The sequence below is a fragment of the Pristiophorus japonicus genome, chromosome X (assembly GCF_044704955.1).
Source record: "Pristiophorus japonicus isolate sPriJap1 chromosome X, sPriJap1.hap1, whole genome shotgun sequence".
Lineage (NCBI taxonomy): Eukaryota > Metazoa > Chordata > Chondrichthyes > Pristiophoridae > Pristiophorus > Pristiophorus japonicus.
The window spans coordinates 30,380,276-30,407,670 of NC_092010.1; the positions used below are offsets into that span (position 1 = coordinate 30,380,276).

At 45.5% G+C, this 27,395-nt stretch overlaps 2 protein-coding genes across 2 annotated transcripts; both read right to left on the reverse strand.

Moving 5' to 3' along the window:
* Nucleotides 1-2,893: 2,893 nt before the first annotated feature.
* Nucleotides 2,894-9,971, reverse strand: LOC139240848 (keratin, type II cytoskeletal 8-like). Its single transcript, XM_070869334.1, has 9 exons — nucleotides 9,544-9,971; nucleotides 9,187-9,395; nucleotides 8,378-8,438; nucleotides 8,203-8,298; nucleotides 7,920-8,084; nucleotides 7,686-7,811; nucleotides 7,115-7,335; nucleotides 5,400-5,449; nucleotides 2,894-3,443 (listed from the first exon to the last, which is right to left on the reverse strand). The coding sequence occupies exons 1-9, from the start codon at nucleotides 9,940-9,942 to the stop codon at nucleotides 3,280-3,282; spliced, it is 1,491 nt and encodes a 496-aa protein (XP_070725435.1). The 5' UTR covers nucleotides 9,943-9,971; the 3' UTR covers nucleotides 2,894-3,279.
* Nucleotides 9,972-19,984: 10,013 nt separating this feature from the next.
* LOC139240849 (keratin, type II cytoskeletal 8-like) lies at nucleotides 19,985-27,023 on the reverse strand. Its single transcript, XM_070869335.1, has 9 exons — nucleotides 26,596-27,023; nucleotides 26,239-26,447; nucleotides 25,431-25,491; nucleotides 25,256-25,351; nucleotides 24,973-25,137; nucleotides 24,739-24,864; nucleotides 24,168-24,388; nucleotides 22,453-22,502; nucleotides 19,985-20,534 (listed from the first exon to the last, which is right to left on the reverse strand). Exons 1-9 carry the CDS (start codon nucleotides 26,992-26,994, stop codon nucleotides 20,371-20,373), a joined length of 1,491 nt encoding a protein of 496 aa, XP_070725436.1. The 5' UTR covers nucleotides 26,995-27,023; the 3' UTR covers nucleotides 19,985-20,370.
* Nucleotides 27,024-27,395: the final 372 nt, after the last annotated feature.

Sequence of the window (27,395 nt, forward strand, 5' to 3'; positions counted from 1 at the left end):
GCTGAGCCTGTGTGTACATCCTGTGAGATGGGTAAGGCCTGTTGCGCGCATGCCACCTCTGTTGTTGACTTCTCTGCAGTCCACCTGCAACTCCTTCTACAGTATGCCCTTGCTGCTGGTGCTCCTCTTCCTCCTCCTCTTCTTCACTCCAATAGAGTGCAGCGAGAGCAGAACCGATTATCACATTCTCGTTTTCTATTAACAAAGAGTATCGAAAGCACAACCCAACTGAAACAGTGATCACAGAATCATAGCCCACAATGAACTGAAAGAGCACGTGTGGGTGTTGCACCTTTATTCAGATCGGGTCCCCTTTAGTTTCAGCACACTGATCAGTTAGCATGCAATCCTATCGGATCTAATTGCATCATCGGACTACGATGTATGTATATTCATGAGCCTCCCCGCCTCTTGTCGATCACTAAAAGCTAGTGGGCAGATACAAAGATCATTTAAAAGACTAATGGAATGCTGACGTTTATCTCGAGGGCTGGAATACAAAGGGATGCAAGTTATGTTACAGTTATATAAAGCTCTGGTTAGATCCCAGTTAGAGTATTGCATTCAGTTCTTGACACCGTACCTCAGGAAAGATATATTGGCCTTGGAGGAGTTGCAGATTCGGCAGAATGATACTGGAATTAAAGGGTTAAATTATGAGGCCAGGTTTCACTGACTAGGCTTGTATTTCCTTGAGCACGGAAGATTAAGGGATGATCTAATTGGTGTTTAAGATGATTAAAGTAGTTAATACGATATATAGAGAGAAATGATTTCCTCTGGTGGGGGAATCCAGTACAATGGGGAATAACCATGATATTAGAGTTAGGCTGTTCAGGGATGATGTCAAGAAGCACTTCTTCACACAAAGGATAGTGAAAACCTGGAACTCTCTTCCCCCAAACAGCTGTTGATGCTGGGGGGGTCAATTGACAATTTCAAAACTGGGATTGATCGATTTTGTTGGGCAAGGGGATAAAGAGTTCCAGGGCCAAGGCGGGTCGATGGAGTTAAGATACAGATTAGCCATAATCTAACTGAATGGAGGATAAGACTCGAGGGGCTGAATGGCCTACTCCATTTCCTTTGTTACCATTCGCAGCTGTTAATATCGTAGAGGCTGGGAACGCCGGTTGGGGACGGGATCACCATTTCTGAACCCCTCGCCTGACCCTTTCCTGCCCGCTGGTGTTAGGCTGTTTAAAATCAAGACCGATAACTCAAGTGTCCTTCTTAATAGCTACCCATCGATCATAAATTCCAACTTTTCCCTAATCGAAGCCCCATTCACCCATCAGCTTATTCCCATTGACTCCCTGTCTCCCAATGCATGAATTTAAAATGTTCTTCCAAGTCTTGAAATCCTTCTGCAGACTTGATGCTCCTTGTCTCTGCATCCTTCTCCCGCCTTATATCCCCTGCTGCTCTCTTTCTTCCTCCAACTCTGGCCTTTTGTATATCCTGTACTCCCTTCACCTTACTGTTGGTGGTAAGAGTCTTCAGCCACCTTGGACCTGGTCTTTGGAACTCTCCTCCTCCCTCCAAATCCCTTTGACTCATCACTTCTCTCTCTCATAATCCATCTTTACAAACAAGCCTTTGATCATTTCCTCAAACTCTCTGACCATGGCTCTCGACCTATAGCTTTATGCATTTTATTTATTTTCTCTGTCCTCTCTGTAACACGCCTTTGCAAATCTTCTATGTTAAAGGTGCTATATAAATGCAGGTTGTTGTTGTTGATGATGTTATTAGTGTCTTGAAATCTACATCTCCTGGTTTTCATATATTATTCTATTGGTAACTAAATCTGAACAAGCAGCTAAGCCTGTACACCATGTGTACCACTATATGTTTTTAACAACAATTCTTGGGGAATTCCTTGTGCCCATCATTGTAAAGGGTGTCACCACTGGGCAATATAATATTTCCCACTGTTAACACTCAGTGTCATCATCAAGTGCTCCCAGGTTGTGTACTATGTGGGATTTAAAAAACCTTCTGATTTTATCCCAAAATGTGCCTGAACTACAACTTCAACATTGTATGCAATTATTATATAGTTCTTTATTACACCTGAGGGACATTTCCATTTTCACAGAAGCCCTCCTTATGGATTCCTGAGTTATACTGTAACTTAATCTTAACAGATATAGTGCTGGGGAATGGGACACTTTCCATTTTGGTCACCCAGTCAACATCAAGCATGCCCAGGTCAGTTTTGGAAGCACGGGGTAGAGTTCCTCTTCTCTGCCCCAAGAATATGCTTCAGTCCTGAACTATCCTGTGGTCTCTGAGTGTCGCTGCTTACTTAGTGGTTATTACTGTAAATTAGGGACCATTTGTACTGTAAGCCTGTACTTACTCGGAACAGGTTAGAGACTGTACATGTAGGACACTTACAGCCTGTAGCTGAAGGATACGTTCCTCAATCAGTCTGGACTGGATGTGAACACAGATCCCAGGATTAGTGTTCTAACCCAATGCATCTCTCACTATCCCATAGATATGAGGTGAGCTGCCTTTTTGGTACACAAGCTGCATTGTGACCATTGTGAAAGGAGAATGTTCTGGAGATTCAAAATAATCATGTGTGCAGTGCTGATAATCTCAGGATGGCAACAGTAATATCATTGGTGGAGGAGGTGAAGTTAAATTGCTGCTAAACTTTGCTCTATCTGTATATGTGCACTGAATGACTTCAGTGATGGTCTGTTGTGTTTTTATATGGAATACACAAAGTAATCTTTCTATATTTCATAACATTGCTCCAACCTTAATGTTACAATATTTCAAAGTATGAAACTTGTTCTTTTCAGTAACTTAACATTGTGCTTAAGCAAAATACAGTCCAGATTTGTAGATTAGAAATTTATTCAGTATAACAGGAATGTCATGTAAAGGTAACTCCCCAGTACAAAATGATAGAGAATCAAGAAATAGTTCAACACCGAAAACTTTGGTTTATTTCCCATTTTAAAGGGACCAACAAATAAAGTGTGAGTTTCTTAACCAACTTTCTCATAAACCCAAACGAAAGGCCTTTACTAGGTTTAATTTCCTCTGTGCACTGGTTAAGATGTCGATGTTAATTTCATGTTGTTCAACTATGGAAAATGAACAGGTTAATGAAGGTGTTCCAAATAGCAGACATGAAGTTAATCCAAATATGTTAACCGCTGCACAGTACGTAGAGGAAATACAGCCTCTGACAATGAGCTCATCAGTGGGCTGGTAAAAGACACTACTGGCATTAGTTGATCCCTCGCTGATTCAAGTTCAAGCTGTATATCCACTGCTGCTCATCTGCACTGATTTCACAATCACGCTTTTGTTACCTCCCATACCAATACTGCCGCCAGATTGCTGATGACCGATCATAGAGGTTTCCAGGCCAAATCCAGTCAATGCCTTACTCGTGTCATTAAACTGCTGAAATTGACCTGTATAGGGGGAAAAATACTCTTAAAATCTGGGTCCTACAATTAAAAGAACAAGTACAACAATAAAAACAACTTGCATTTATATAGCACCTTTAATTTAGCAAAACATCGCAGGAGCTTTATCAAGAAAAAAATTGACACCAAGTCACATATATTAGGACAGTGACCAAAAGCTTGGTCAAATACATAGGTCTTAAAGGAGGCGGGAGAGGCGGAGAGGTTTAGGGAGGGAATTGAAAGCGCGGCCACCAATGGCGGGATGATGGAAATCGGGAATGCACAAGAGGCCAGATTTGGAGACGAACAGAGATCTCGGAGTGTTGTAGAGCTGGAGGAGATTACAAAGAAAGGGAGGGGCAAGGCCATGGAGAGATTTGTACACAAGAATGAGAATTTTCAATTCGATGCATTGGCAGATCGGGAGGTCAGTGTAGGTCAATGAGTACAAAGGGTGATGGGTGATCGGGACTTGGTGCAAGTTAGGATATAGGCAGCAGAATTTTGGATGAGCTGAAGTTAATGGAGTGTGGAAGGTGGGAGGCCAGCCAAGAGAGCATTGGAATAGTTAAATCTGGAGATAACAAAGGCATGGATAAGGGTTTCAGCAGTCGATGGGCTGAGGCAGGGGTGGAGACAGATGATATTACGGAGGTGGTAGTGGGCGGTCTTAGTGATGGGATGGTTATGGGTTCGGAAGCTCAACTCGGGGTCAAATAGGATGCCAAGGTTGCAAACATCTGGTACAGCCGAAGACAGTGGCCAGGGAGTGGAATGGAGTCAGTGGTTCATGATTGGAGATTGTGGCGAAGCACATGACAATGGCTTTGGTCTTCCCAATATTAAATTAGAGGAAATTTCTGCTCATCCAATGCTGCATGAATCAGAGGCATTGGATGTGTCAAAAGAGGTGATGAGGTGGAGCTGGGTGTCGTCAGCGTACATGTGTAACCTGATGTTGTGTTTTTGGATGATATCGCTGAGGGGCAGCATGTAGATGAGAAATAGGAGAGGGCCAAGAATAAATCCTTGGGGGACTCCAGAGGTACCACTGCTGGGGTGGAAAGAGAAGCCATTACAGGAAATTCGCTGCTGGGGTGGAAAGAGAAGCCATTACAGGAAATTCGCTGGCTATGACTGGACAGACAGGAATGGAACCAGGCATGGGCAGTCCCACCCAGCTGGACGACGGAGGAGAGGCATTGGAGGAGGATGGTATGGTCAGCCATGTCAAAGATTGCAGACAGGTAGAGAAGGATGAGGAGGGATAGTTTGCCACGGTCACAGTCACATAGGATGTCATTTGTGACTTTGATCAGGGCTGTTTCAGTGCTGTGGCGGGGTGGAAACCTGACGGAAGAATTTCAAGCATGGAGTTTTAGGAAAGATGGGTTTGGGAGGCAACATCACATTCGAGGACTTTGAAGAGGTAATGAAGGTTGGAGACGGGGTGACAGTTTGCAAGGGCAGAGGGTCAAGTGTGGGTTTTTTGAGGTGGTGGGTGATGTGAAAGGGAGGGGGACAGTACTAGAGGAGAGGGAAGCATTAACAATATTAGTCAGCTTGGGGGCCAGAAAGGCAAGTTGGGTAGTCAGCATTATTTGAAGTAATTGCTTCATGTCCTAACATAAAATAACTGCTGCTCTCATCATTAAACACAGCGACATTGATAGCAATTATGATTGACTATAATGAGAACAGAAATGCTGGAAATACACAGCGGGTCCATCAGCCTCTGAAATCAGAACAAGGAGAGGTTAAGGTTTGGGGAGCACTGCAGACCCTTCTTCAGAACAAGGGCACCAAGGGTGGAAACCTGAAATGACAAACTGTTTTTTCCCTTTTCAGTTGATGACGGGCCTACTGCGTCTTTCCACAATTTCCCATTTTTGGATCCGAGTTATAGTATTTCCTCTAGGAATTATTAGCTCAAACTAGGAATTATATAAGTTTTCTTACCCTGTCCCTGTACTTGCTGGATGTTCAGGGTTTTTACCCCAGTTATCATCCTGTTGATAAAGGAAACACATCACATTATAATAGGTATTTGCAGTGTATTCACAGTCATATTTCCCTCTAGTTTACCAACTTTCTCCCTCTCCCTGGGACACTGGCTTCTGCTGGTGTGAAGCTCCATGGGCACAGTCACCCTCCAGCCCCTTGCCCAAAGTGCCCATTCTTCATGTGTGAGCACAGACAGCAAATGCCAGCAGGCTAATTGACCATGGGGAAGGAAGATCTACAGCAGGACTCACTGTGTAGCAATCAGGAACAGGATCCTTGGCTGGTTTTACCCTCTCTTGCTCAGGGCACAGAGCCCAACCATAGTCCACAACTGCTGCCCTGGTGGAACTTCTGCTCAGTGTGGCTCCGTTCCACAATGCCTTCACCCACTGAGCCATCGGGAGAGCTTTACAAGCCTATCTCTATAAAGGGAAGAATGAATCGCCATCTGTGTGTTCATTCTGGGAGTGAATGTGATGTTTGTGTCTGGTTAGATAGAAACCAGCCTTTAAACCAAACATAGAAACATAGAAAATAGGTGCAGGAGTAGGCCATTCAGCCCTTCTTGCCTGCACCGCCATTCAATGAGTTCATGGCTGAACATGCAACTTCAGTACCCCCTTCCTGCTTTCTCGCCATACCCCTTGATCCCCCGAGTAGTAAGGACTTCATCTAACTCCCTTTTGAATATATTTAGTGAATTGGCCTCAACTACTTTCTGTGGTAGAGAATTCCACAGGTTCACCACTCTCTGGGTGAAGAAGTTTCTCCTCATCTCGGTCCTAAATGGCTTACCCCTTATCCTTAGACTGTGACCCCTGGTTGTGGACTTCCCCAACATTGGGAACATTCTTCCTGCATCGAACCTGTCTAAACCCGTCAGAATTTTAAACGTTTCTATGAGGTCCCCTCTCATTCTTCTGAACTCCAGTGAATACAAGCCCAGTTGATCCAGTCTTTCTTGATGGGTCAGTCCCACCATCCCGGGAATCAGTCTGGTGAATCTTCGCTGCACTCCCTCAATAGCAAGAATGTCCTTCCTCAAGTTAGGAGACCAAAACTGTACACAATACTCCAGGTGTGGCCTCACCAAGGCCCTGTACAACTGTAGCAACACCTCCCTGCCCCTGTACTCAAATCCCCTCGCTGGGAAGGCCAACATGCCATTTGCTTTCTTAACCGCCTGCTGTACCTGCATGCCAACCTTCAATGACTGATGTACCCTGACACCCAGGTCTCGTTGCACCTCCCCTTTTCCTAATCTGCCACCATTCAGATAATAGTCTGTCTCTCTGTTTTTACCACCAAAGTGGATAACCTCACATTTATCCACATTATACTTCATCTGCCATGCATTTGCCCACTCACCTAACCTATCCAAGTCACTCTGCAGCCTCATAGCATCCTCCTCGCAGCTCACACTGCCACCCAACTTAGTGTCATCCGCAAATTTGGAGATACCACATTTAATCCCCTCGTCTAAATCATTAAGGAAGTGATTGTAGAGTGCCCTGCCACTCCCAGTGCATGGACTTCATTCCATTATCAGAGATCAAAGCTATAGCAATGAAGATACCAATAAAATGAAAGTACAGATTGTAATGTGCCAGTATAGGACACTGGACTATGCTCAGTGTGTGGCTGGAATTTGTAACTGTCCCATGTCCTACCTCTGCTCCTCTCCCTGCAGTAGAGTTCCGTAGGTGGAAATTTCAAGATCCAGAGCCAGCTTGACAGTCATCAGTTCCTGATATTGGCGGACTTGGATGGCCAACTCCTGGCTTGCTTTGACGATGGCAGCTTCCAGCTCTTGAATCCTAAGCTTGGCGTCTTTGAGGGACATCTCTCCGCGTTCCTCGGCTTCTCCGATTGCAGCTTCCAGTTTGAGACGCTAAGTAGCACAAATATTAATATGGTCAGTTTCATTGGCATTTCGCCTATCAGAGCAGCACTCAAATTGAGTCATCGGGAAACCCTCTCCCTCATGTCAATGAATTGGGAAGAGCAGTGCGGTGAGTATTGTAGGCTGACTGGGATTGGATTCCCATTCGAAATGTAATCATTACTGAGCGACCAAGAGTGGCACAACTGGACCAGGTTGAGCTGCCCCTTCAACCGTTTCTTGACCAATTTTTTGGATAGGCGAGGGGGGAGAAGAGAAAAACCCAGAGAGACAGACAGACTTTACAACAGTTATTCAAATGGTACCGGTATCCTGTTTGGTTTCAGTTCTTTGCCTACCTCCTGTTTAAGACGGTCGATTTCAGTAGTCAGTGACCGGATACGATTGTTCAGCTCAGTTATTTCTAATTTCAACGAACGGAGGTCGTCGCCGTATTGTCCAGATGAATTGGACAGTTCCTGCATCTGCAATGAAACATTTGCAACTGGTTAGTACAAGATTTCACATTTCAGCAGCGACTGCAGACCTATCAATACTGTGGTCCATGGGGATCGGGATCTCAAAGAGCTAACCTTGTTCGCTTTCCATTGAAGCGCTTCCTCACGGCTTCTCGCTGCGAGTGCTTGGTACTGCGCTTTGGCTTCATTCACGATGCTGTTGACGTCCAGAGCGGGTCTGCAAGCCAATTGCACGGAGACAGAAGTGTTCTGAATCTGTGCTTGTAGCTCATTGATTTCCTAAAGATCGTCGGGGAAAAATATTGAAATGAGATTGTAAGCATTGGAGCTGGATTGGGTTAGACTTAATTTGATTAAACAGCAAAAGGACAACTCTTGGACTATGTCCCATTTTTACCTCTATAAAGATTGATCTGAGGAAGTCGATTTCATCGGTGAGGCTTTCCAGTTTCGCTTCCAGTTCTACCTTGTTCATGTAAGAGTCGTCGACGTCCTAAAGAGGAGAGGGACACGTTACTTTGAACAACTCTGGCAAGAGATCCCTTTGCAGACAGATAAAAAGTAATGCTCACCTTCTTGACCAGGACAAACTCATTTTCCATTTCTGTGCGCCTGTTAATTTCATCTTCATACCTGGAATGAAACAGATTATTTACTGGTAATCCCGAGGAAATAACCCTCTGTGCCCCGTTTGCGTGGTGAACCAATTCTGGCTTGTCCCGTCCTAAGTTACTGATCTGCCCCCTTGCACCGAGTAAATGCATGCTCCGCGGCGCTGAGCCGTCATTTCTCCACACTCCTTTATGAGACATCCATCCACGTATGCACCATTCTTCATCGGCTTCCATCCACAAGATCCACACCGTCCCCAAAGTGTAAACAACTCTGCTCTTGGAACCATCAGTCTTGCTGGCGCTTCAACAGATGGGATCAGCTCGACTAGAACCCCCAGTTTACTAACCCCACCTTTTATTTACCCAAATGACCTTCAAAGCTCTGGGAGACTCCACCCTCACCACAGCTCAGATTCAAGACACAGCTGTCCCGACTCAGTAACTTCCCCGTCCCGTCGGGTACACCCCAGACCTTCAGGAGCAAGGACGCTGTTTGATGTTTCCCTGTCCACAACCCGGGATACTGAGGGCAAATGTGGCAGCACAGCTAGCACAGAGGAATGGAACTGTGACGAGTACAACCATTTATGGTCACCCCTTCACTTTAGGATACATGACTTTCCTGCGGATTATTTCTCCAGGTGACATTTTGCCGGACCCTGGTCAATTTGTCAAAATGGTCTTATTGTTCGCCTGGGACTTTGTTGAGTTGAGACATGACAGGATCAGTACACATGGATTACGAAATTCAGCAGCACCACACTTACTTGCCCTTAAAGTCCTCAACGAGACCTTGCATTTGCAGAAGATCAGCCTCGAACTTCAGCTTCTCCTGCCCAAGAGTATCCAGTTGCCTTTTGAGGTTGTCAATGTAAGCCTGGAACATGCTGTCGATGTTGGATTTGTAAGTTCCCTGTTCTTTCATAAGTTTCAGTTTGATCTCCAGTTCCTTATTTCTCTGTTCCAAGAAAACAACCTGACGGATAGAATGAATGCACGGTTAGATTTGAACTGAACTGGTCGCAAAGTGAGATGAGCCATTTCCAGAGTCACGCCAAGTCATTGAGCAGGGACACAAAACACTGGGTTACAAACACGACCGACTGGAGAACTGTTAAAATTACCTTGTCGATGAAACTGGCGAACTGGTTGTTGAGCCCCATCATCTGCTGCCTCTCATTCGCCCGGACCTGTTGCAGGCTGGTGTCATTTTGGGGGAAAGGGGTACTCAGGTCAAGCTGAGAGACTGCTTGGATCAACCCGCCACCGATACTGCCACCGAAAGCGCGACCGCTAGCGCGACCGCTTCCGAAAACGCGACCGCTACCGATACTGCTACCGAAACCTCTGATGCTACTGTGGCCCTGAGAGATTGACATTCTCGTCCCGGGAGATTGGACCATACTGTATGCGCGTCTCCCTGGGGTAAATGAGCCGCTTATGCCGGCGGATCTCGAGCTCCCGCTCCCGCCCCATCCACCGCTGGAACTGGAGATAATGGTTTTCGTCCTGCTGCTTTGCATGTTGAGGCTGTTTGAGAGACCGGAGAGTCCGAAACTGAAGGGCTGGTGGTGGTGAGGGCGACTTTAGCTGCTTTTATGGGCTGTGTGGATCTGGGCTTGGTCAGGGTATCGGGTAACAGGGACAGGAATGGAGCAGCCGATATAGAGGAGGAGCCACCCGCCGCCCTGTGGCATGGGTTCCAACCTGTCCCTCTGCCGAGCAGCAACACCTGCATATTGCTTTTACCTCCACAGGCCACCTTGGCGTCAGCAACAATGTGTGGATCTTGGAAGCCTGCAAATCATCAGCTGTGTGTGGGTCTGTGAAGTGGCCATGTGGAGGAGCTGCTTGCTAGCCCAGCAACTCCTGTTCATATCATTATTGTAAATGGAGATAGCAGCTCGCAGTATTCGACAGCAGATAGTCCATTAGTGAGGGTCATTCCGTGACATTAAGTGTTGGGGGGCGGTGGGGGTCATCACTTGTTGATGTATCTGCACCGTTTGTCCATGGCTCACTTGCTTTCTGTGCTTGGACAAATGGGCTTACGAATTTGTAGATGTTCAAGTCGCCTGTTCGCTGTTGGTAGCTGCACGGTGTGGTAAATAAAGGGTTAAATCCTGATGGAGGGATTGCTTAAGCTCGCATTTCGGTCACACCCTTGGACTTGTGTCTGGGGCTGTCTGTTTGGGCAGGGTTCCAGGTCGCGGACCCGCAGCACAAGCAATGCCAGTTGTCCCCAAACAGGTCGGAAGCCCAATGTATTGAGAGAATTCAGTGCAGAACAACACGAGGAGACGGTGTGGGCGAGGGGAAAGAGTGTGGAGCCGCTTCTTCACTGTGAGCTGCCCTACCCATATCCACTCCATCAGAAGGAGCACCCCCACATTGTAGCAGAGGTTCCTCGCCACACGCGGCTGAGGATTAAACTCGCTTTGCGCTCTTTCAGCTTCGCAGAATAGATGGCAGCAGTGTGTGAGAGCGGATTGAAAGAATCGACTTTCCAGAGCAATAACATTCCCAGTGTGCTATGTACCAAGGGGCCCACCTGCTGGTTCAGTGTGGAAGCTCAGGAGGATCCCTGGTGTATTCTTTTTATCCATTGATAACTTTCAGATTGATAAATTTGGGGAATAAATAGTTTAAATAAAAATGATTTAAAGGGGAAAGAGGATCCATATTTACATGGACAATTCTTAGAAGGAATTTTCCTATTCCATGCAATCTGGTTGTCTGTAGTCTAAGGAATTTAGCCATGTTATTTCCTGGAGAGATCAAATAACGGAGATAAAACAAGGCCCAATAAGCCCTCTCTAACCCGCTCAGGTGATCAAAATCTGTCCAGGAGATCACATGGAACAAGCGTTGAAGCCACTGACCTTCCATATGCCCCGGTTAAGAACTGCAGGGGCTAGAAATTCCGCATTTAAGAATAGCATCGTCTTTTGGCGCTATTTGCGATAACAGCCGATTTTCTATGCCGAAATAGCGCCAAAAAAGGCCTAAGTTTCGCCAAAAGTTTAATTTTTTTTGACATAGTGTTAAAATACCACCGTTTTTAAAGATGGCGATAATTTTTTTCATGTTAAAAATAACGCCTGTTCTGCACGTGCCCAGATGCTGGTTAATTGGTGGGCGGCGGGGGTTGGTTGGTTGGGGTAATCAAACTGGAGCGATTGGGATTTCGTGCAGATCTGGAAACTGATCAGCAGAGTTACCTGCCTCAGGCTGTGAAACACAACTGTTACATGCCTCAATCAGTTTAAAAATAGAACCACACAGAAAACTTAGTGCACAGACCTGTTAATGACTACTGGACACTTATCAAGAACCGCCTAACACCCAGTCGATTCCTACTCTTGCGTAGTTTAACCACATGTCCCCTATAATCTGTTAAACTGGAATAATCTATCAATCGACACACTATCGAGCACCTTTCATTATTTTATAAACCTCAATCTGGCTGCCTCCAAGTCTACACTGCTCTAATTCTTAAATTCTTAAAATGCATTCAAGAGAACCTTTTTTAGTCAGTATGTAACAAGCCCAACACGAGAGGGGGGCGGATTTGGATTTAGTTTTGAGGAATGAAGCTGGGCAGGTTGAAGGGGTATTAGTGGGAGAGCACTTGGGTGCCAGTGACCATAATTCAGTCAGATTCAAGTTAGTTATGGATAAGGACAAGGATAGACCTGGAATAAAAGTCTCATATTGGGGAAAAGCTAATTTTGCTAAGTTGAGGAGTGATTTGGCCACAGTGGATTGGAAACAGCTACCTGTGGGTAAATCAGTGTCAGAACAGTGGGAGGCATTCAAGGAGGAGTTCCGGAAGGTTCAGGCCAAACATGTGACCTTAAAGAAAAAGGGTGGGAATAACAATTCTAGAACGCCCTAGATGTCTAGGGACTTACAGGGGAGGATAAAGAAAAAAAGGGAAGCTTATGTCATATACCGATGGCTACATACTATAGAATCTTTGGAGGAATATAGAAAGTTAAGAGGTAAAATTCAAAAGGATATTAGGAATGCTAAGAGTGAGCATGAAAAATTCTTGGCTAGTAAAATTAAGGAGAACCCAAAGATTTTGTATCAATATATTAAGAGCAAGAGGGTAACTAAAGAAAGGGTAGGGCCTATTAGAGACCATGAGGGTAATCTCTGTGTGGAGGTGGAAGATGTTGGTATGGTTCTTCATGAATACTTTGTGCCTGTTTTCATAAAGGAAAGGTGCAATGCAGAAACTTCTATCAAGGAGGAGTGTGAAATTCTGGATGAAATAAACATAGTGAGAGAGAAGGTATTAAAGGATTTAGCAGCTTTGAAAGTAGATAAGTCCCCAGACCCGGATGCAATGCATCATAGGCTGTTGAGCGCGGTAAAAGAGGAAATAGCAGAAACCTTGACCATCATTTTCCAGTCCTCTTTGGATTTGGACATGGTGCCAGAGGACTGGAGAACTGCTAACGTGGTGCACTTGTTTAAGAAGGGAGAACGGGATAGGCCGAGTAATTACAAGCCTATCAGCCTAACCTCAGTGGTGGGAAAATTATTGGAAAAAATCCTGAAAGACAGGATAAATCTACATTTGGAAAGGCAAGGATTAATTAGGGACAGTCGGCACGGATTTGTTAAGGGAAGATCGTGTTGGACTAACCTGATTGAACTTTTCGAGGAGGTAACCAGGAGGGTCGATGAGGGTAGTGAGTATGATGTAGTATATATGGACTTGAGAAAAGCTTTTGATAAGGTCCCACATAGTAGACTGGTCACAAAGTTTAAAGTCCATCGGATCGAGGGCAAAGTGGCTAGTTGGATCCATAATTGGCTTAGAGGTAGGAAGGAAAGGGTAATGGATGTTTTTGTGACTGGAAGGATGTTTCCAGTGTGAGGTAATGCACTTTGGGAGGGCTAATAAGGAAAGCGTATACACATTAAGCTGTAGGCCACTTAAAAGTGTAGATGAACAAAGGGACCTTGGAGTGCTTGTCCACAGATCCCTGAAAGTAGCAGGCCAGGTGGATAAGGTGGTTAAGAAGGCATACGGAATGCTTGCCTTTATTGGCCGATGCATAGAATACAAGAGAAGGAAGGTTATGCTTAAATTGTATAATTACTCTGGTTAAGCCACAGCTGGAGTACTGTGTGCAGTTCTGGTCACTGTATTATAGGAAGGACGTGATTTCACTAGAGAGGGCGCAGAGGAGATTTACTAGGATGCTGCCTAGAATGGAGAATCTTAGCTATGAGGACAGATTGGATAGGCTGGGTTTGTTCTCATCACAACAGAGGAGGTTGAGAGGCGACCTCATTGAGGTGTACAACATTTTGAGTGGCCTATTAATGGATAGCAAGGGCCTATTTCTCTTGGTGGAGGGGTCAATTACGAGGGTGCATAGTCTTAAGGTGGTTGGTGGAAGGTTCAGAGGGGATACGAGGGGAGGCTTCTTCACACAGAGGGTTGTGGGGGTCTGGAACTCAGTAATTCGAAGGGTGGTGGATGCAAAAACTCTCACCACATTTAAAAGGAGCTTGGATGGCCACTTAAAGTGCCGTAGCCTGCAGGGTTACAGACCTAGAGCTGGTAAGTGGGATTAGACTGGATAGCCTCTTGTTGGCTGGCGCAGATACGATGGTAAGTACTGCAGGGAATCAAATACGGTCAGGGTGATCTCCTGGACTAGTTTCAATCATCTGGATGGGTCGGAGAGGTATCATCCCAGATTTTTTTTTCCCCCAATTGGCCTGGGTTTTTATCTGGTTTTTGCCTCTCCCAGGAGATCACATGGTTCTGGTTGGGGTGGAGTGTAGAATGTTTCGGTGCAAGTTGTGTCGCAGTAGTGTGGGGCGGACTGGTTGGGCTGGGTGCTCTTTACCTTTCCGCCATTGTTAATTGTTCATAGGTTTATATGTAACCTTCAGGGCTGCTGACCGAGGGCCGTGTGGCTCTTTGTCAGCTGGCGTGGACACGATGGGCCGAAATGGCCTCCTTCTGCGCTGTAGATTTCTATGTTTCTAATGTAAATAGACCCAGCTCCTTAAGCCTATCTGAGTAACCTCGGTTCTTTGAGCTAGGAATCATTCTTGTATCTCTCCTCTGAATTTTTTCTAAGGCCACTATATCACCCATCATAAGAGGGGACCAAAACTGGCCGCAGTACTCCAGATGCGGTCTAACCAACGACCTCTATAATGACTGAATGATGTCCTATGAGTTGCACTGAATGCTTCTATTAAAACAACACAATACCTTGTTAGCTGTAGCTACAGCTTCTCTACATTGGTCATGAAACTTCAGTGATCTGTGCACACAAACACCTACATCCCTTTCTCTCTCAACCTCTTTCAGTACCATTTGCCATTGTGTGGCCCATTCCCTGAACACATCCAAATTTCTTTGCCTTAGATTGCATTCTTCTACTGTCTTAACCATTGCACAGATTTTGGTGTCATCTGCAAACCTACTGACCATACTGCCAACATCACTGTCCAAGTCATTCATAAAGGCAGTGAAGATTCGGTAGCTTCGGACCAATCCCTGGGGAAACACCACCAGTAACGTGCCTCCAGGTGAGACACATCCATTAGCTACAACATTTTGGCTCTGCGATTGGAGCCAGTTCCTAATCCAGTGTATCAAATTCCTACAGATAACGCAAATTTCTATCTTGTGAAGTAACCTCGTATGAGGTACCTTATCAAAGGCTTTCTGAAAGCCCAGGTAGACATTAGTTGGAAGGACTGGGGAATTAATAATGGTGAGTAGGGAAATGTCAGACTTTGAACAAATATTTTGTATCGGTCTTCACGGTAGAAGACACTAAAAACATCCCAATAATGGATCATCAATGCTATAGGGACCGAGGAACTTAAAACACTCACTATCACTAAAGAAAAAGTACTCGGTAAAATAATGGGGCTAAAGGTGGACAAGTCCCCTGGACCTGATAGCTTGCATCCTAGGGTCTTAAAAGAAGTGTCTGCAGAGGTATTGGCTGCATTGGTTGTATTCTACCAAAATTCCCTGGATTCTGGAGAGGTCCCAGCGGATGGGAAAACCGCAAATGTAACGCCCCTATTTAAAAACCGAGGCAGACAAAAAGCTGGAAACTATAGACCAGTTATCCTAACATCTGTCGTTGGGAAAATGCTGGAGTCCATTGTTAAGGAAGCAGTAGCAGGACATTTGGAAAAGCATAATACAGTCAAGCAGAGTCAGCATGGTTTTATGAAAGGGAAATCATGTTTGACAAATTTGCTGCCGTTCTTTGAGGATGTAACGAGCAGGATGGATAAGGGGGGACCAGGGGATGTAGTGTATTTGGATATCCAGAAGGCATTCGATAAGATGCCACATAAAAGGTTACTGCATAAGAGAAAAGCTCACGGGGTTGGGGGTAATATATTAGCTTGGATAGCGGATCGGCTAACTAACAGAAAACAGAGAGTCGGGATAAATGGGTAATTTTCCGGTTGGCAAACGGTATCTAGTGGGGTGCCACAGAGATCGGCGCTGGGGCCTCAACTATTTACAATTTATATTAATGACTTGGATGAAGGGACCGAGTGTAATGTAGCCAAGTTTGCTGATAATAGAAAGATGGGTGGGAAAGCAAGTTGTGAGGAGGACACAAAAAATCTTCAAAGGGATATTGACAGACTAAGTGAGTGGGCAAACATTTGGCAGATGAAGTATAACGTGGGAAAGTGTGACGTTATCCACTTTGGCTAGAAAAATAAAAAAGCAAATTATTATTTAAATGGAAATAAATTACAAAAGGCTGCAGTACAGAAGGACCTGGGGATCCTTGTGTATGAAACACAAAACGTGAGTATGCAGTTACAGCAAGTGATCAGGAAGGCAAATGAAATGTTGGCCTTTATTGCAAGGGGGATAGAGTATAAAAGCAGAGAAGTCCTACTGCAACTGAACAGGGTATTGGTGAGGCCACACCTAGAGTACTGCGTACAGTTTTGGTCTCCATATTTAAGGAAGGATATACTTGCATTGGAGGCAGTTCAGAGAAGGTTCACTAGGTTGATTCCTGAGATGAAGGGGTTGATTGATGAAGAAAGGTTGAGTAGGTTGGGCCTATACTCATTGGAGTTTAGAAGAATGTGAGGTGATCTTAATTGAAACATATAAGATTCTGAGTGGGCTCGTCAAGGTTGGTGCAGAGAGGATGTTTCCACTCATGGGGGAATCTAGAACTAGGGGGCATAGTTTCAGAATAAGGGGTCGCCCATTTAAAACTGAAATGAGGAGGAATTTCTTCTCTGAGGGTTGTAAATCTATGAAATTCTCTACCCCAGAGAGCTGTGGAGGCTGGGTCATTGAATATATTTAAGGCGGCGATGGACAGACTTTGAGCGATAAGGGAGTAAAGGGTTATGGGGAGTGGGCAGGGAAATGGAGCCGAGTCCATGATCAGATCAGCCATGATCTTATTGAATGGAGGAGCAGGCTCGAGGGGCCAAATGACCTACTCCTGCTCCTATTTCTTATGTTCTTATATCGACTTGCCCTGGCTAATAATGCATCGGTCACCTGCCTGATGCATTTGTGGGTGGCTGACTGTGACTTCAACGATGAGACTGCAGAGCTCTGCGACCAACTGCCTTAACAGTCAGAGCCTCCTGAAGCACTGCTCCTCGGACAGGTCAAGGAAGCTGAGCCTGTGTGTACATCCTGTGAGATGGGTAAGGCCTGTTGCGCGCATGCCACCTCTGTTGTTGACTTCGCTGCAGTCCACCTGCAACTCCTTCTACAGTATGCCCTTGCTGCTGGTGCTCCTCTTCCTCCTCCTCTTCTTCACTCCAATAGAGTGCAGCGAGAGCAGAACGCATTATCACATTCTTGTTTTCTATTAACAAAGAGTATCGAAAGCACAACCCAACTGAAACAGTGATCACAGAATCATAGCCCACAATGAACTGAAAGAGCACGTGTGGGTGTTGCACCTTTATTCAGATCGGGTCCCCTTTAGTTTCAGCACACTGATCAGTTAGCATGCAATCCTATCGGATCTAATTGTATCATCGGACTACGATGTATGTATATTCATGAGCCTCCCCGCCTCTCGTCGATCACTAAAAGCTAGTGGGCAGATACAAAGATCATTTAAAAGACTAATGGAATGCTGACGTTTATCTCGAGGGCTGGAATACAAAGGGGTGCAAGTTATGTTACAGTTATATAAAGCTCTGGTTAGATCCCAGTTAGAGTATTGCATTCAGTTCTTGACACCGTACCTCAGGAAAGATATATTGGCCTTGGAGGAGTTGCAGATTCGGCAGAATGATACTGGAATTAAAGGGTTAAATTATGAGGCCAGGTTTCACTGACTAGGCTTGTATTTCCTTGAGCACGGAAGATTAAGGGATGATCTAATTGGTGTTTAAGATGATTAAAGTAGTTAATACGATATATAGAGAGAAATGATTTCCTCTGGTGGGGGAATCCAGTACAATGGGGAATAACCATGATATTATAGTTAGGCTGTTCAGGGATGATGTCAAGAAGCACTTCTTCACACAAAGGATAGTGAAAACCTGGAACTCTCTTCCCCCAAACAGCTGTTGATGCTGGGGGGGTCAATTGACAATTTCAAAACTGGGATTGATCGATTTTGTTGGGCAAGGGGATAAAGAGTTCCAGGGCCAAGGTGGGTCGATGGAGTTAAGATACAGATTAGCCATAATCTAACTGAATGGAGGATAAGACTCGAGGGGCTGAATGGCCTACTCCAGTTCCTTTGTTACCATTCGCAGCTGTTAATATCGTAGAGGCTGGGAACGCCGGTTGGGGACGGGATCACCATTTCTGAACCCCTCGCCTGACCCTTTCCTGCCCGCCGGTGTTAGGCTGTTTAAAATCAAGACCGATAACTCTTCTTAATGGCTACCCATCTATCATAAATTCCAACTTTTCCCTAATCGAAGCCCCATTCACCCATCAGCTTATTCCCATTGACTCCCTGTCTCCCAATGCATGAATTTAAAATGTTCTTCCAAGTCTTGAAATCCTTCTGCAGACTTGATGCTCCTTGTCTCTGCATCCTTCTCCCGCCTTATATCCCCTGCTGCTCTCTTTCTTCCTCCAACTCTGGCCTTTTGTATATCCTGTACTCCCTTCACCTTACTGTTGGTGGTAAGAGTCTTCAGCCACCTTGGACCTGGTCTTTGGAACTCTCCTCCTCCCTCCAAATCCCTTTGACTCATCACTTCTCTCTCTCATAACCCATCTTTACAAACAAGCCTTTGATCATTTCCTCAAACTCTCCGACCATGGCTCTCGACCTATAGCTTTATGCATTTTATTTATTTTCTCTGTCCTCTCTGTAACACGCCTTTGCAAATCTTCTATGTTAAAGGTGCTATATGAATACAGGTTGTTGTTGTTGATGATGTTATTAGTGTCTTGAAATCTACATCTCCTGGTTTTCATATATTATTCTATTGGTAACTAAATCTGAACAAGCAGCTAAGCCTGTACACCATGTGTACCACTATATGTTTTTAACAACAATTCTTGGGGAATTCCTTGTGCCCATCATTGTAAAGGGTGTCACCACTGGGCAATATAATATTTCCCACTGTTAACACTCAGTGTCATCATCAAGTGCTCCCAGGTTGTGTACTATGTGGGAATTAAAAAACCTTCTGATTTTATCCCAAAATGTGCCTGAACTACAACTTCAACATTGTACGCAATTATTATATAGTTCTTTATTACACCTGAGGGACATTTCCATTTTCACAGAAGCCCTCCTTATGGATTCCCGAGTTATACTGTAACGTAATCTTAACAGATATAGTGCTGGGGAATGGGACACTTTCCATTTTGGTCACCCAGTCAACATCAAGCATGCCCAGGTCAGTTTTGGAAGCACGGGGTAGAGCTCCTCTTCTCTGCCCCAAGAATATGCTTCAGTCCTGAACTATCCTGTGGTCTCTGAGTGTCGCTGCTTACTTAGTGGTTATTACTGTAAATTAGGGACCATTTGTACTGTAGGCCTGTACTTACTCGGAACAGGTTAGAGACTGTACAAACTCATTTCATGTAGGACACTTACAGCCTGTAGCTGAAGGATACGTTCCTCAATCAGTCTGGACTGGATGTGAACACAGATCCCAGGATTAGTGTTCTAACCCAATGCATCTCTCACTATCCCATAGATATGAGGTGAGCTGCCTTTTTGGTACACAAGCTGCATTGTGACCATTGTGAAAGGAGAATGTTCTGGAGATTCAAAATAATCATGTGTGCAGTGCTGATAATCTCAGGATGGCAACAGTAATATCATTGGTGGAGGAGGTGAAGTTAAATTGCTGCTAAACTTTGCTCTATCTGTATATGTGCACTGAATGACTTCAGTGATGGTCTGTTGTGTTTTTATATGGAATACACAAAGTAATCTTTCTATATTTCATAACATTGCTCCAACCTTAATGTTACAATATTTCAAAGTATGAAACTTGTTCTTTTCAGTAACTTAACATTGTGCTTAAGCAAAATACAGTCCAGATTTGTAGATTAGAAATTTATTCAGTATAACAGGAATGTCATGTAAAGGTAACTCCCCAGTACAAAATGATAGAGAATCAAGAAATAGTTCAACACCGAAAACTTTGGTTTATTTCCCATTTTAAAGGGACCAACAAATAAAGTGTGAGTTTCTTAACCAACTTTCTCATAAACCCAAACGAAAGGCCTTTACTAGGTTTAATTTCCTCTGTGCACTGGTTAAGATGTCGATGTTAATTTCATGTTGTTCAACTATGGAAAATGAACAGGTTAATGAAGGTGTTCCAAATAGCAGACATGAAGTTAATCCAAATATGTTAACCGCTGCACAGTACGTAGAGGAAATACAGCCTCTGACAATGAGCTCATCAGTGGGCTGGTAAAAGACACTACTGGCATTAGTTGATCCCTCGCTGATTCAAGTTCAAGCTGTATATCCACTGCTGCTCATCTGCACTGATTTCACAATCACGCTTTTGTTACCTCCCATACCAATACTGCCGCCAGATTGCTGATGACCGATCATAGAGGTTTCCAGGCCAAATCCAGTCAATGCCTTACTCGTGTCATTAAACTGCTGAAATTGACCTGTATAGGGGGAAAAATACTCTTAAAATCTGGGTCCTACAATTAAAAGAACAAGTACAACAATAAAAACAACTTGCATTTATATAGCACCTTTAATTTAGCAAAACATCGCAGGAGCTTTATCAAGAAAAAAATTGACACCAAGTCACATATATTAGGACAGTGACCAAAAGCTTGCTCAAATACATAGGTCTTAAAGGAGGCGGGAGAGGCGGAGAGGTTTAGGGAGGGAATTGAAAGCGCGGCCACCAATGGCGGGATGATGGAAATCGGGAATGCACAAGAGGCCAGATTTGGAGACGAACAGAGATCTCGGAGTGTTGTAGAGCTGGAGGAGATTACAAAGAAAGGGAGGGGCAAGGCCATGGAGAGATTTGTACACAAGAATGAGAATTTTCAATTCGATGCATTGGCAGATCGGGAGGTCAGTGTAGGTCAATGAGTACAAAGGGTGATGGGTGATCGGGACTTGGTGCAAGTTAGGATATAGGCAGCAGAATTTTGGATGAGCTGAAGTTAATGGAGTGTGGAAGGTGGGAGGCCAGCCAAGAGAGCATTGGAATAGTTAAATCTGGAGATAACAAAGGCATGGATAAGGGTTTCAGCAGTCGATGGGCTGAGGCAGGGGTGGAGACAGATGATATTACGGAGGTGGTAGTGGGCGGTCTTAGTGATGGGATGGTTATGGGTTCGGAAGCTCAACTCGGGGTCAAATAGGATGCCAAGGTTGCAAACATCTGGTACAGCCGAAGACAGTGGCCAGGGAGTGGAATGGAGTCAGTGGTTCATGATTGGAGATTGTGGCGAAGCACATGACAATGGCTTTGGTCTTCCCAATATTAAATTAGAGGAAATTTCTGCTCATCCAATGCTGCATGAATCAGAGGCATTGGATGTGTCAAAAGAGGTGATGAGGTAGAGCTGGGTGTCGTCAGCGTACATGTGTAACCTGATGTTGTGTTTTTGGATGATATCGCTGAGGGGCAGCATGTAGATGAGAAATAGGAGAGGGCCAAGAATAAATCCTTGGGGGACTCCAGAGGTACCACTGCTGGGGTGGAAAGAGAAGCCATTACAGGAAATTCGCTGGCTATGACTGGACAGACAGGAATGGAACCAGGCATGGGCAGTCCCATCCAGCTGGACGATGGAGGAGAGGCATTGGAGGAGGATGGTATGGTCAGCCATGTCAAAGGTTGCAGACAGGTAGAGAAGGATGAGGATGGATAGTTTGCCACGGTCACAGTCACATAGGATGTCATTTGTGACTTTGATCAGGGCTGTTTCAGTGCTGTGGCGGGGTGGAAACCTGACGGAAGAATTTCAAGCATGGAGTTTTAGGAAAGATGGGTTTGGGAGGCAACATCACATTCGAGGACTTTGAAGAGGTAATGAAGGTTGGAGACGGGGTGACAGTTTGCAAGGGCAGAGGGTCAAGTGTGGGTTTTTTGAGGTGGAGGGTGATGTGAAAGGGAGGGGGACAGTACTAGAGGAGAGGGAAGCATTAACAATATCAGTCAGCTTGGGGGCCAGAAAAGCAAGTTGGGTAGTCAGCATTATTAGAAGTAATTGCTTCATGTCCTAACATAAAATAACTGCTGCTCTCATCATTAAACACAGCGACATTGATAACAATTATGATTGACTATAATGAGAACAGAAATGCTGGAAATACACAGCGGGTCCATCAGCCTCTGAAATCAGAACAAGGAGAGGTTAAGGTTTGGGGAGCACTGCAGACCCTTCTTCAGAACAAGGGCACCAAGGGTGGAAACCTGAAATGACAAACTGTTTTTTCCCTTTTCAGTTGATGACGGGCCTACTGCGTCTTTCCACAATTTCCCATTTTTGGATCCGAGTTATAGTATTTCCTCGAGGAATTATTAGCTCAAACTAGGAATTATATAAATTTTCTTACCCTGTCCCTGTACTTGCTGGATGTTGAGGGTTTTTACCCCAGTTATCATCCTGTTGATAAAGGAAACACATCACATTATAATAGGTATTTGCAGTGTATTCACAGTCATATTTCCCTCTAGTTTACCAACTTTCTCCCTCTCCCTGGGACACTGGCTTCTGCTGGGGTGAAGCTCCATGGGCACAGTCACCCTCCAGCCCCTTGCCCAAAGTGCCCATTCTTCATGTGTGAGCACAGACAGCAAATGCCAGCAGGCTAATTGACCATGGGGAAGGAAGATCTACAGCAGGACTCACTGTGTAGCAATCAGGAACAGGATCCTTGGCTGGTTTTACCCTCTCTTGCTCAGGGCACAGAGCCCAACCATAGTCCACAACTGCTGCCCTGGTGGAACTTCTGCTCAGTGTGGCTCCGTTCCACAATGCCTTCACCCACTGAGCCATCGGGAGAGCTTTACAAGCCTATCTCTATAAAGGGAAGAATGAATCGCCATCTGTGTGTTCATTCTGGGAGTGAATGTGATGTTTGTGTCTGGTTAGATACAAACCAGCCTTTAAACCAAACATAGAAACATAGAAAATAGGTGCAGGAGTAGGCCATTCAGCCCTTCTTGCCTGCACCGCCATTCAATGAGTTCATGGCTGAACATGCAACTTCAGTACCCCCTTCCTGCTTTCTCGCCATACCCCTTGATCCCCCGAGTAGTAAGGACTTCATCTAACTCCCTTTTGAATATATTTAGTGAACTGGCCTCAACTACTTTCTGTGGTAGAGAATTCCACAGGTTCACCACTCTCTGGGTGAAGAAGTTTCTCCTCATCTCGGTCCTAAATGGCTTACCCCTTATCCTTAGACTGTGACCCCTGGTTGTGGACTTCCCCAACATTGGGAACATTCTTCCTGCATCGAACCTGTCTAAACCCGTCAGAATTTTAAACGTTTCTATGAGGTCCCCTCTCATTCTTCTGAACTCCAGTGAATACAAGCCCAGTTGATCCAGTCTTTCTTGATGGGTCAGTCCCACCATCCCGGGAATCAGTCTGGTGAATCTTCGCTGCACTCCCTCAATAGCAAGAATGTCCTTCCTCAAGTTAGGAGACCAAAACTGTACACAATACTCCAGGTGTGGCATCACCAAGGCCCTGTACAACTGTAGCAACACCTCCCTGCCCCTGTACTCAAATCCCCTCGCTATGAAGGCCAACATGCCATTTGCTTTCTTAACCGCCTGCTGTACCTGCATGCCAACCTTCAATGACTGATGTACCCTGACACCCAGGTCTCGTTGCACCTCCCCTTTTCCTAATCTGTCACCATTCAGATAATAGTCTGTCTCTCTGTTTTTACCACCAAAGTGGATAACCTCACTTTTATCCACATTATACTTCATCTGCCATGCATTTGCCCACTCACCTAACCTATCCAAGTCACTCTGCAGCCTCATAGCATCCTCCTCGCAGCTCACACTGCCACCCAACTTAGTGTCATCCGCAAATTTGGAGATACCACATTTAATCCCCTCGTCTAAATCATTAAGGAAGTGATTGTAGAGTGCCCTGCCACTCCCAGTGCATGGACTTCATTCCATTATCAGAGATCAAAGCTATAGCAATGAAGATACCAATAAAATGAAAGTACAGATTGTAATGTGCCAGTATAGGACACTGGACTATGCTCAGTGTGTGGCTGGAATTTGTAACTGTCCCATGTCCTACCTCTGCTCCTCTCCCTGCAGTAGAGTCCCGTAGGTGGAAATTTCAAGATCCAGAGCCAGCTTGACAGTCATCAGTTCCTGGTATTGGCGGACTTGGATGGCCAACTCCTGGCTTGCTTTGACGATGGCAGCTTCCAGCTCTTGAATCCTAAGCTTGGCGTCTTTGAGGGACATCTCTCCGCGTTCCTCGGCTTCTCCGATTGCAGCTTCCAGTTTGAGACGCTAAGTAGCACAAATATTAATATGGTCAGTTTCATTGGCATTTCGCCTATCAGAGCAGCACTCAAATTGAGTCATCGGGAAACCCTCTCCCTCATGTCAATGAATTGGGAAGAGCAGTGCGGTGAGTATTGTAGGCTGACTGGGATTGGATTCCCATTCGAAATGTAATCATTACTGAGCGACCAAGAGTGGCACAACTGGACCAGGTTGAGCTGCCCCTTCAACCGTTTCTTGACCAATTTTTTGGATAGGCGAGGGGGGAGAAGAGAAAAACCCAGAGAGACAGACAGACTTTACAACAGTTATTCAAATGGTACCGGTATCCTGTTTGGTTTCAGTTCTTTGCCTACCTCCTGTTTAAGACGGTCGATTTCAGTAGTCAGTGACCGGATACGATTGTTCAGCTCAGTTATTTCTAATTTCAACGAACGGAGGTCGTCGCCGTATTGTCCAGATGAATTGGACAGTTCCTGCATCTGCAATGAAACATTTGCAACTGGTTAGTACAAGATTTCACATTTCAGCAGCGGCTGCAGACCTATCAATACTGTGGTCCATGGGGATCGGGATCTCAAAGAGCTAACCTTGTTCGCTTTCCATTGAAGAGCTTCCTCACGGCTTCTCGCTGCGAGTGCTTGGTACTGCGCTTTGGCTTCACTCACGATGCTGTTGACGTCCAGAGCGGGTCTGCAAGCCAATTGCACGGAGACAGAAGTGTTCTGAATCTGTGCTTGTAGCTCATTGATTTCCTAAAGATCGTCGGGGAAAAATATTGAAATGAGATTGTAAGCATTGGAGCTGGATTGGGTTAGACTTAATTTGATTAAACAGCAAAAGGACAACTCTTGGACTATGTCCCATTTTTACCTCTATAAAGATTGATCTGAGGAAGTCGATTTCATCGGTGAGGCTTTCCAGTTTCGCTTCCAGTTCTACCTTGTTCATGTAAGAGTCGTCGACGTCCTAAAGAGGAGAGGGACACGTTACTTTGAACAACTCTGGCAAGAGATCCCTTTGCAGACAGATAAAAAGTAATGCTCACCTTCTTGACCAGGACAAACTCATTTTCCATTTCTGTGCGCCTGTTAATTTCATCTTCATACCTGGAATGAAACAGATTATTTACTGGTAATCCCGAGGAAATAACCCTCTGTGCCCGTTTGCGTGGTGAACCAATTCTGGCTTGTCCCGTCCTAAGTTACTGATCTGCCCCCTTGCACCGAGTAAATGCATGCTCCGCGGCGCTGAGCCGTCATTTCTACACACTCCTTTATGAAACATCCATCCACGTATGCACCATTCTTCATCGGCTTCCCTCCACAAGATCCACACCGTCCCCAAAGTGTAAACAACTCTGCTCTTGGAACCATCAGTCTTGCTGGCGCTTCAACAGATGGGATCAGCTCGACTAGAACCCCCAGTTTACTAACCCCACCTTTTATTTACCCAAATGACCTTCAAAGCTCTGGGAGACTCCACCCTCACCACAGCTCAGATTCAAGACACAGCTGTCCCGACTCAGTAACTTCCCCGTCCCGTCGGGTACACCCCAGACCTTCAGGAGCAAGGACGCTGTTTGATGTTTCCCTGTCCACAACCCGGGATACTGAGGGCAAATGTGGCAGCACAGCTAGCACAGAGGAATGGAACTGTGACGAGTACAACCATTTATGGTCACCCCTTCACTTTAGGATACATGACTTTCCTGCGGATTATTTCTCCAGGTGACATTTTGCCGGGCCCTGGTCAATTTGTCAAAATGGTCTTATTGTTCGCCTGGGACTTTGTTGAGTTGAGACATGACAGGATCAGTACACATGGATTACGAAATTCAGCAGCACCACACTTACTTGCCCTTAAAGTCCTCAACGAGACCTTGCATTTGCAGAAGATCAGCCTCGAACTTCAGCTTCTCCTGCCCAAGAGTATCCAGTTGCCTTTTGAGGTTGTCAATGTAAGCCTGGAACATGCTGTCGATGTTGGATTTGTAAGTTCCCTGTTCTTTCATAAGTTTCAGTTTGATCTCCAGTTCCTTATTTCTCTGTTCCAAGAAAACAACCTGACGGATAGAATGAATGCACGGTTAGATTTGAACTGAACTGGTCGCAAAGTGAGATGAGCCATTTCCAGAGTCACGCCAAGTCATTGAGCAGGGACACAAAACACTGGGTTACAAACACGACCGACTGGAGAACTGTTAAAATTACCTTGTCGATGAAACTGGCGAACTGGTTGTTGAGCCCCATCATCTGCTGCCTCTCATTCGCCCGGACCTGTTGCAGGCTGGTGTCATTTTGGGGGAAAGGGGTACTCAGGTCAAGCTGAGAGACTGCTTGGATCAACCCGCCACCGATACTGCCACCGAAAGCGCGACCGCTAGCGCGACCGCTACCGAAAACGCGACCGCTACCGATACTGCTACCGAAACCTCTGATGCTACTGTGGCCCTGAGAGATTGACATTCTCGTCCCGGGAGATTGGACCATACTGTATGCGCGTCTCCCTGGGGTAAATGAGCCGCTTATGCCGGCGGATCTCGTGCTCCCGCTCCCGCCCCATCCACCGCTGGAACTGGAGATAATGGTTTTCGTCCTGCTGCTTTGCATGTTGAGGCTGTTTGAGAGACCGGAGAGTCCGAAACTGAAGGGCTGGTGGTGGTGAGGGCGACTTTAGCTGCTTTTATGGGCTGTGTGGATCTGGGCTTGGTCAGGGTATCGGGTAACAGGGACAGGAATGGAGCAGCCGATATAGAGGAGGAGCCACCCGCCGCCCTGTGGCATGGGTTCCAACCTGTCCCTCTGCCGAGCAGCAACACCTGCATATTGCTTTTACCTCCACAGGCCACCTTGGCGTCAGCAACAATGTGTGGATCTTGGAAGCCTGCAAATCATCAGCTGTGTGTGGGTCTGTGAAGTGGCCATGTGGAGGAGCTGCTTGCTAGCCCAGCAACTCCTGTTCATATCATTATTGTAAATGGAGATAGCAGCTCGCAGTATTCGACAGCAGA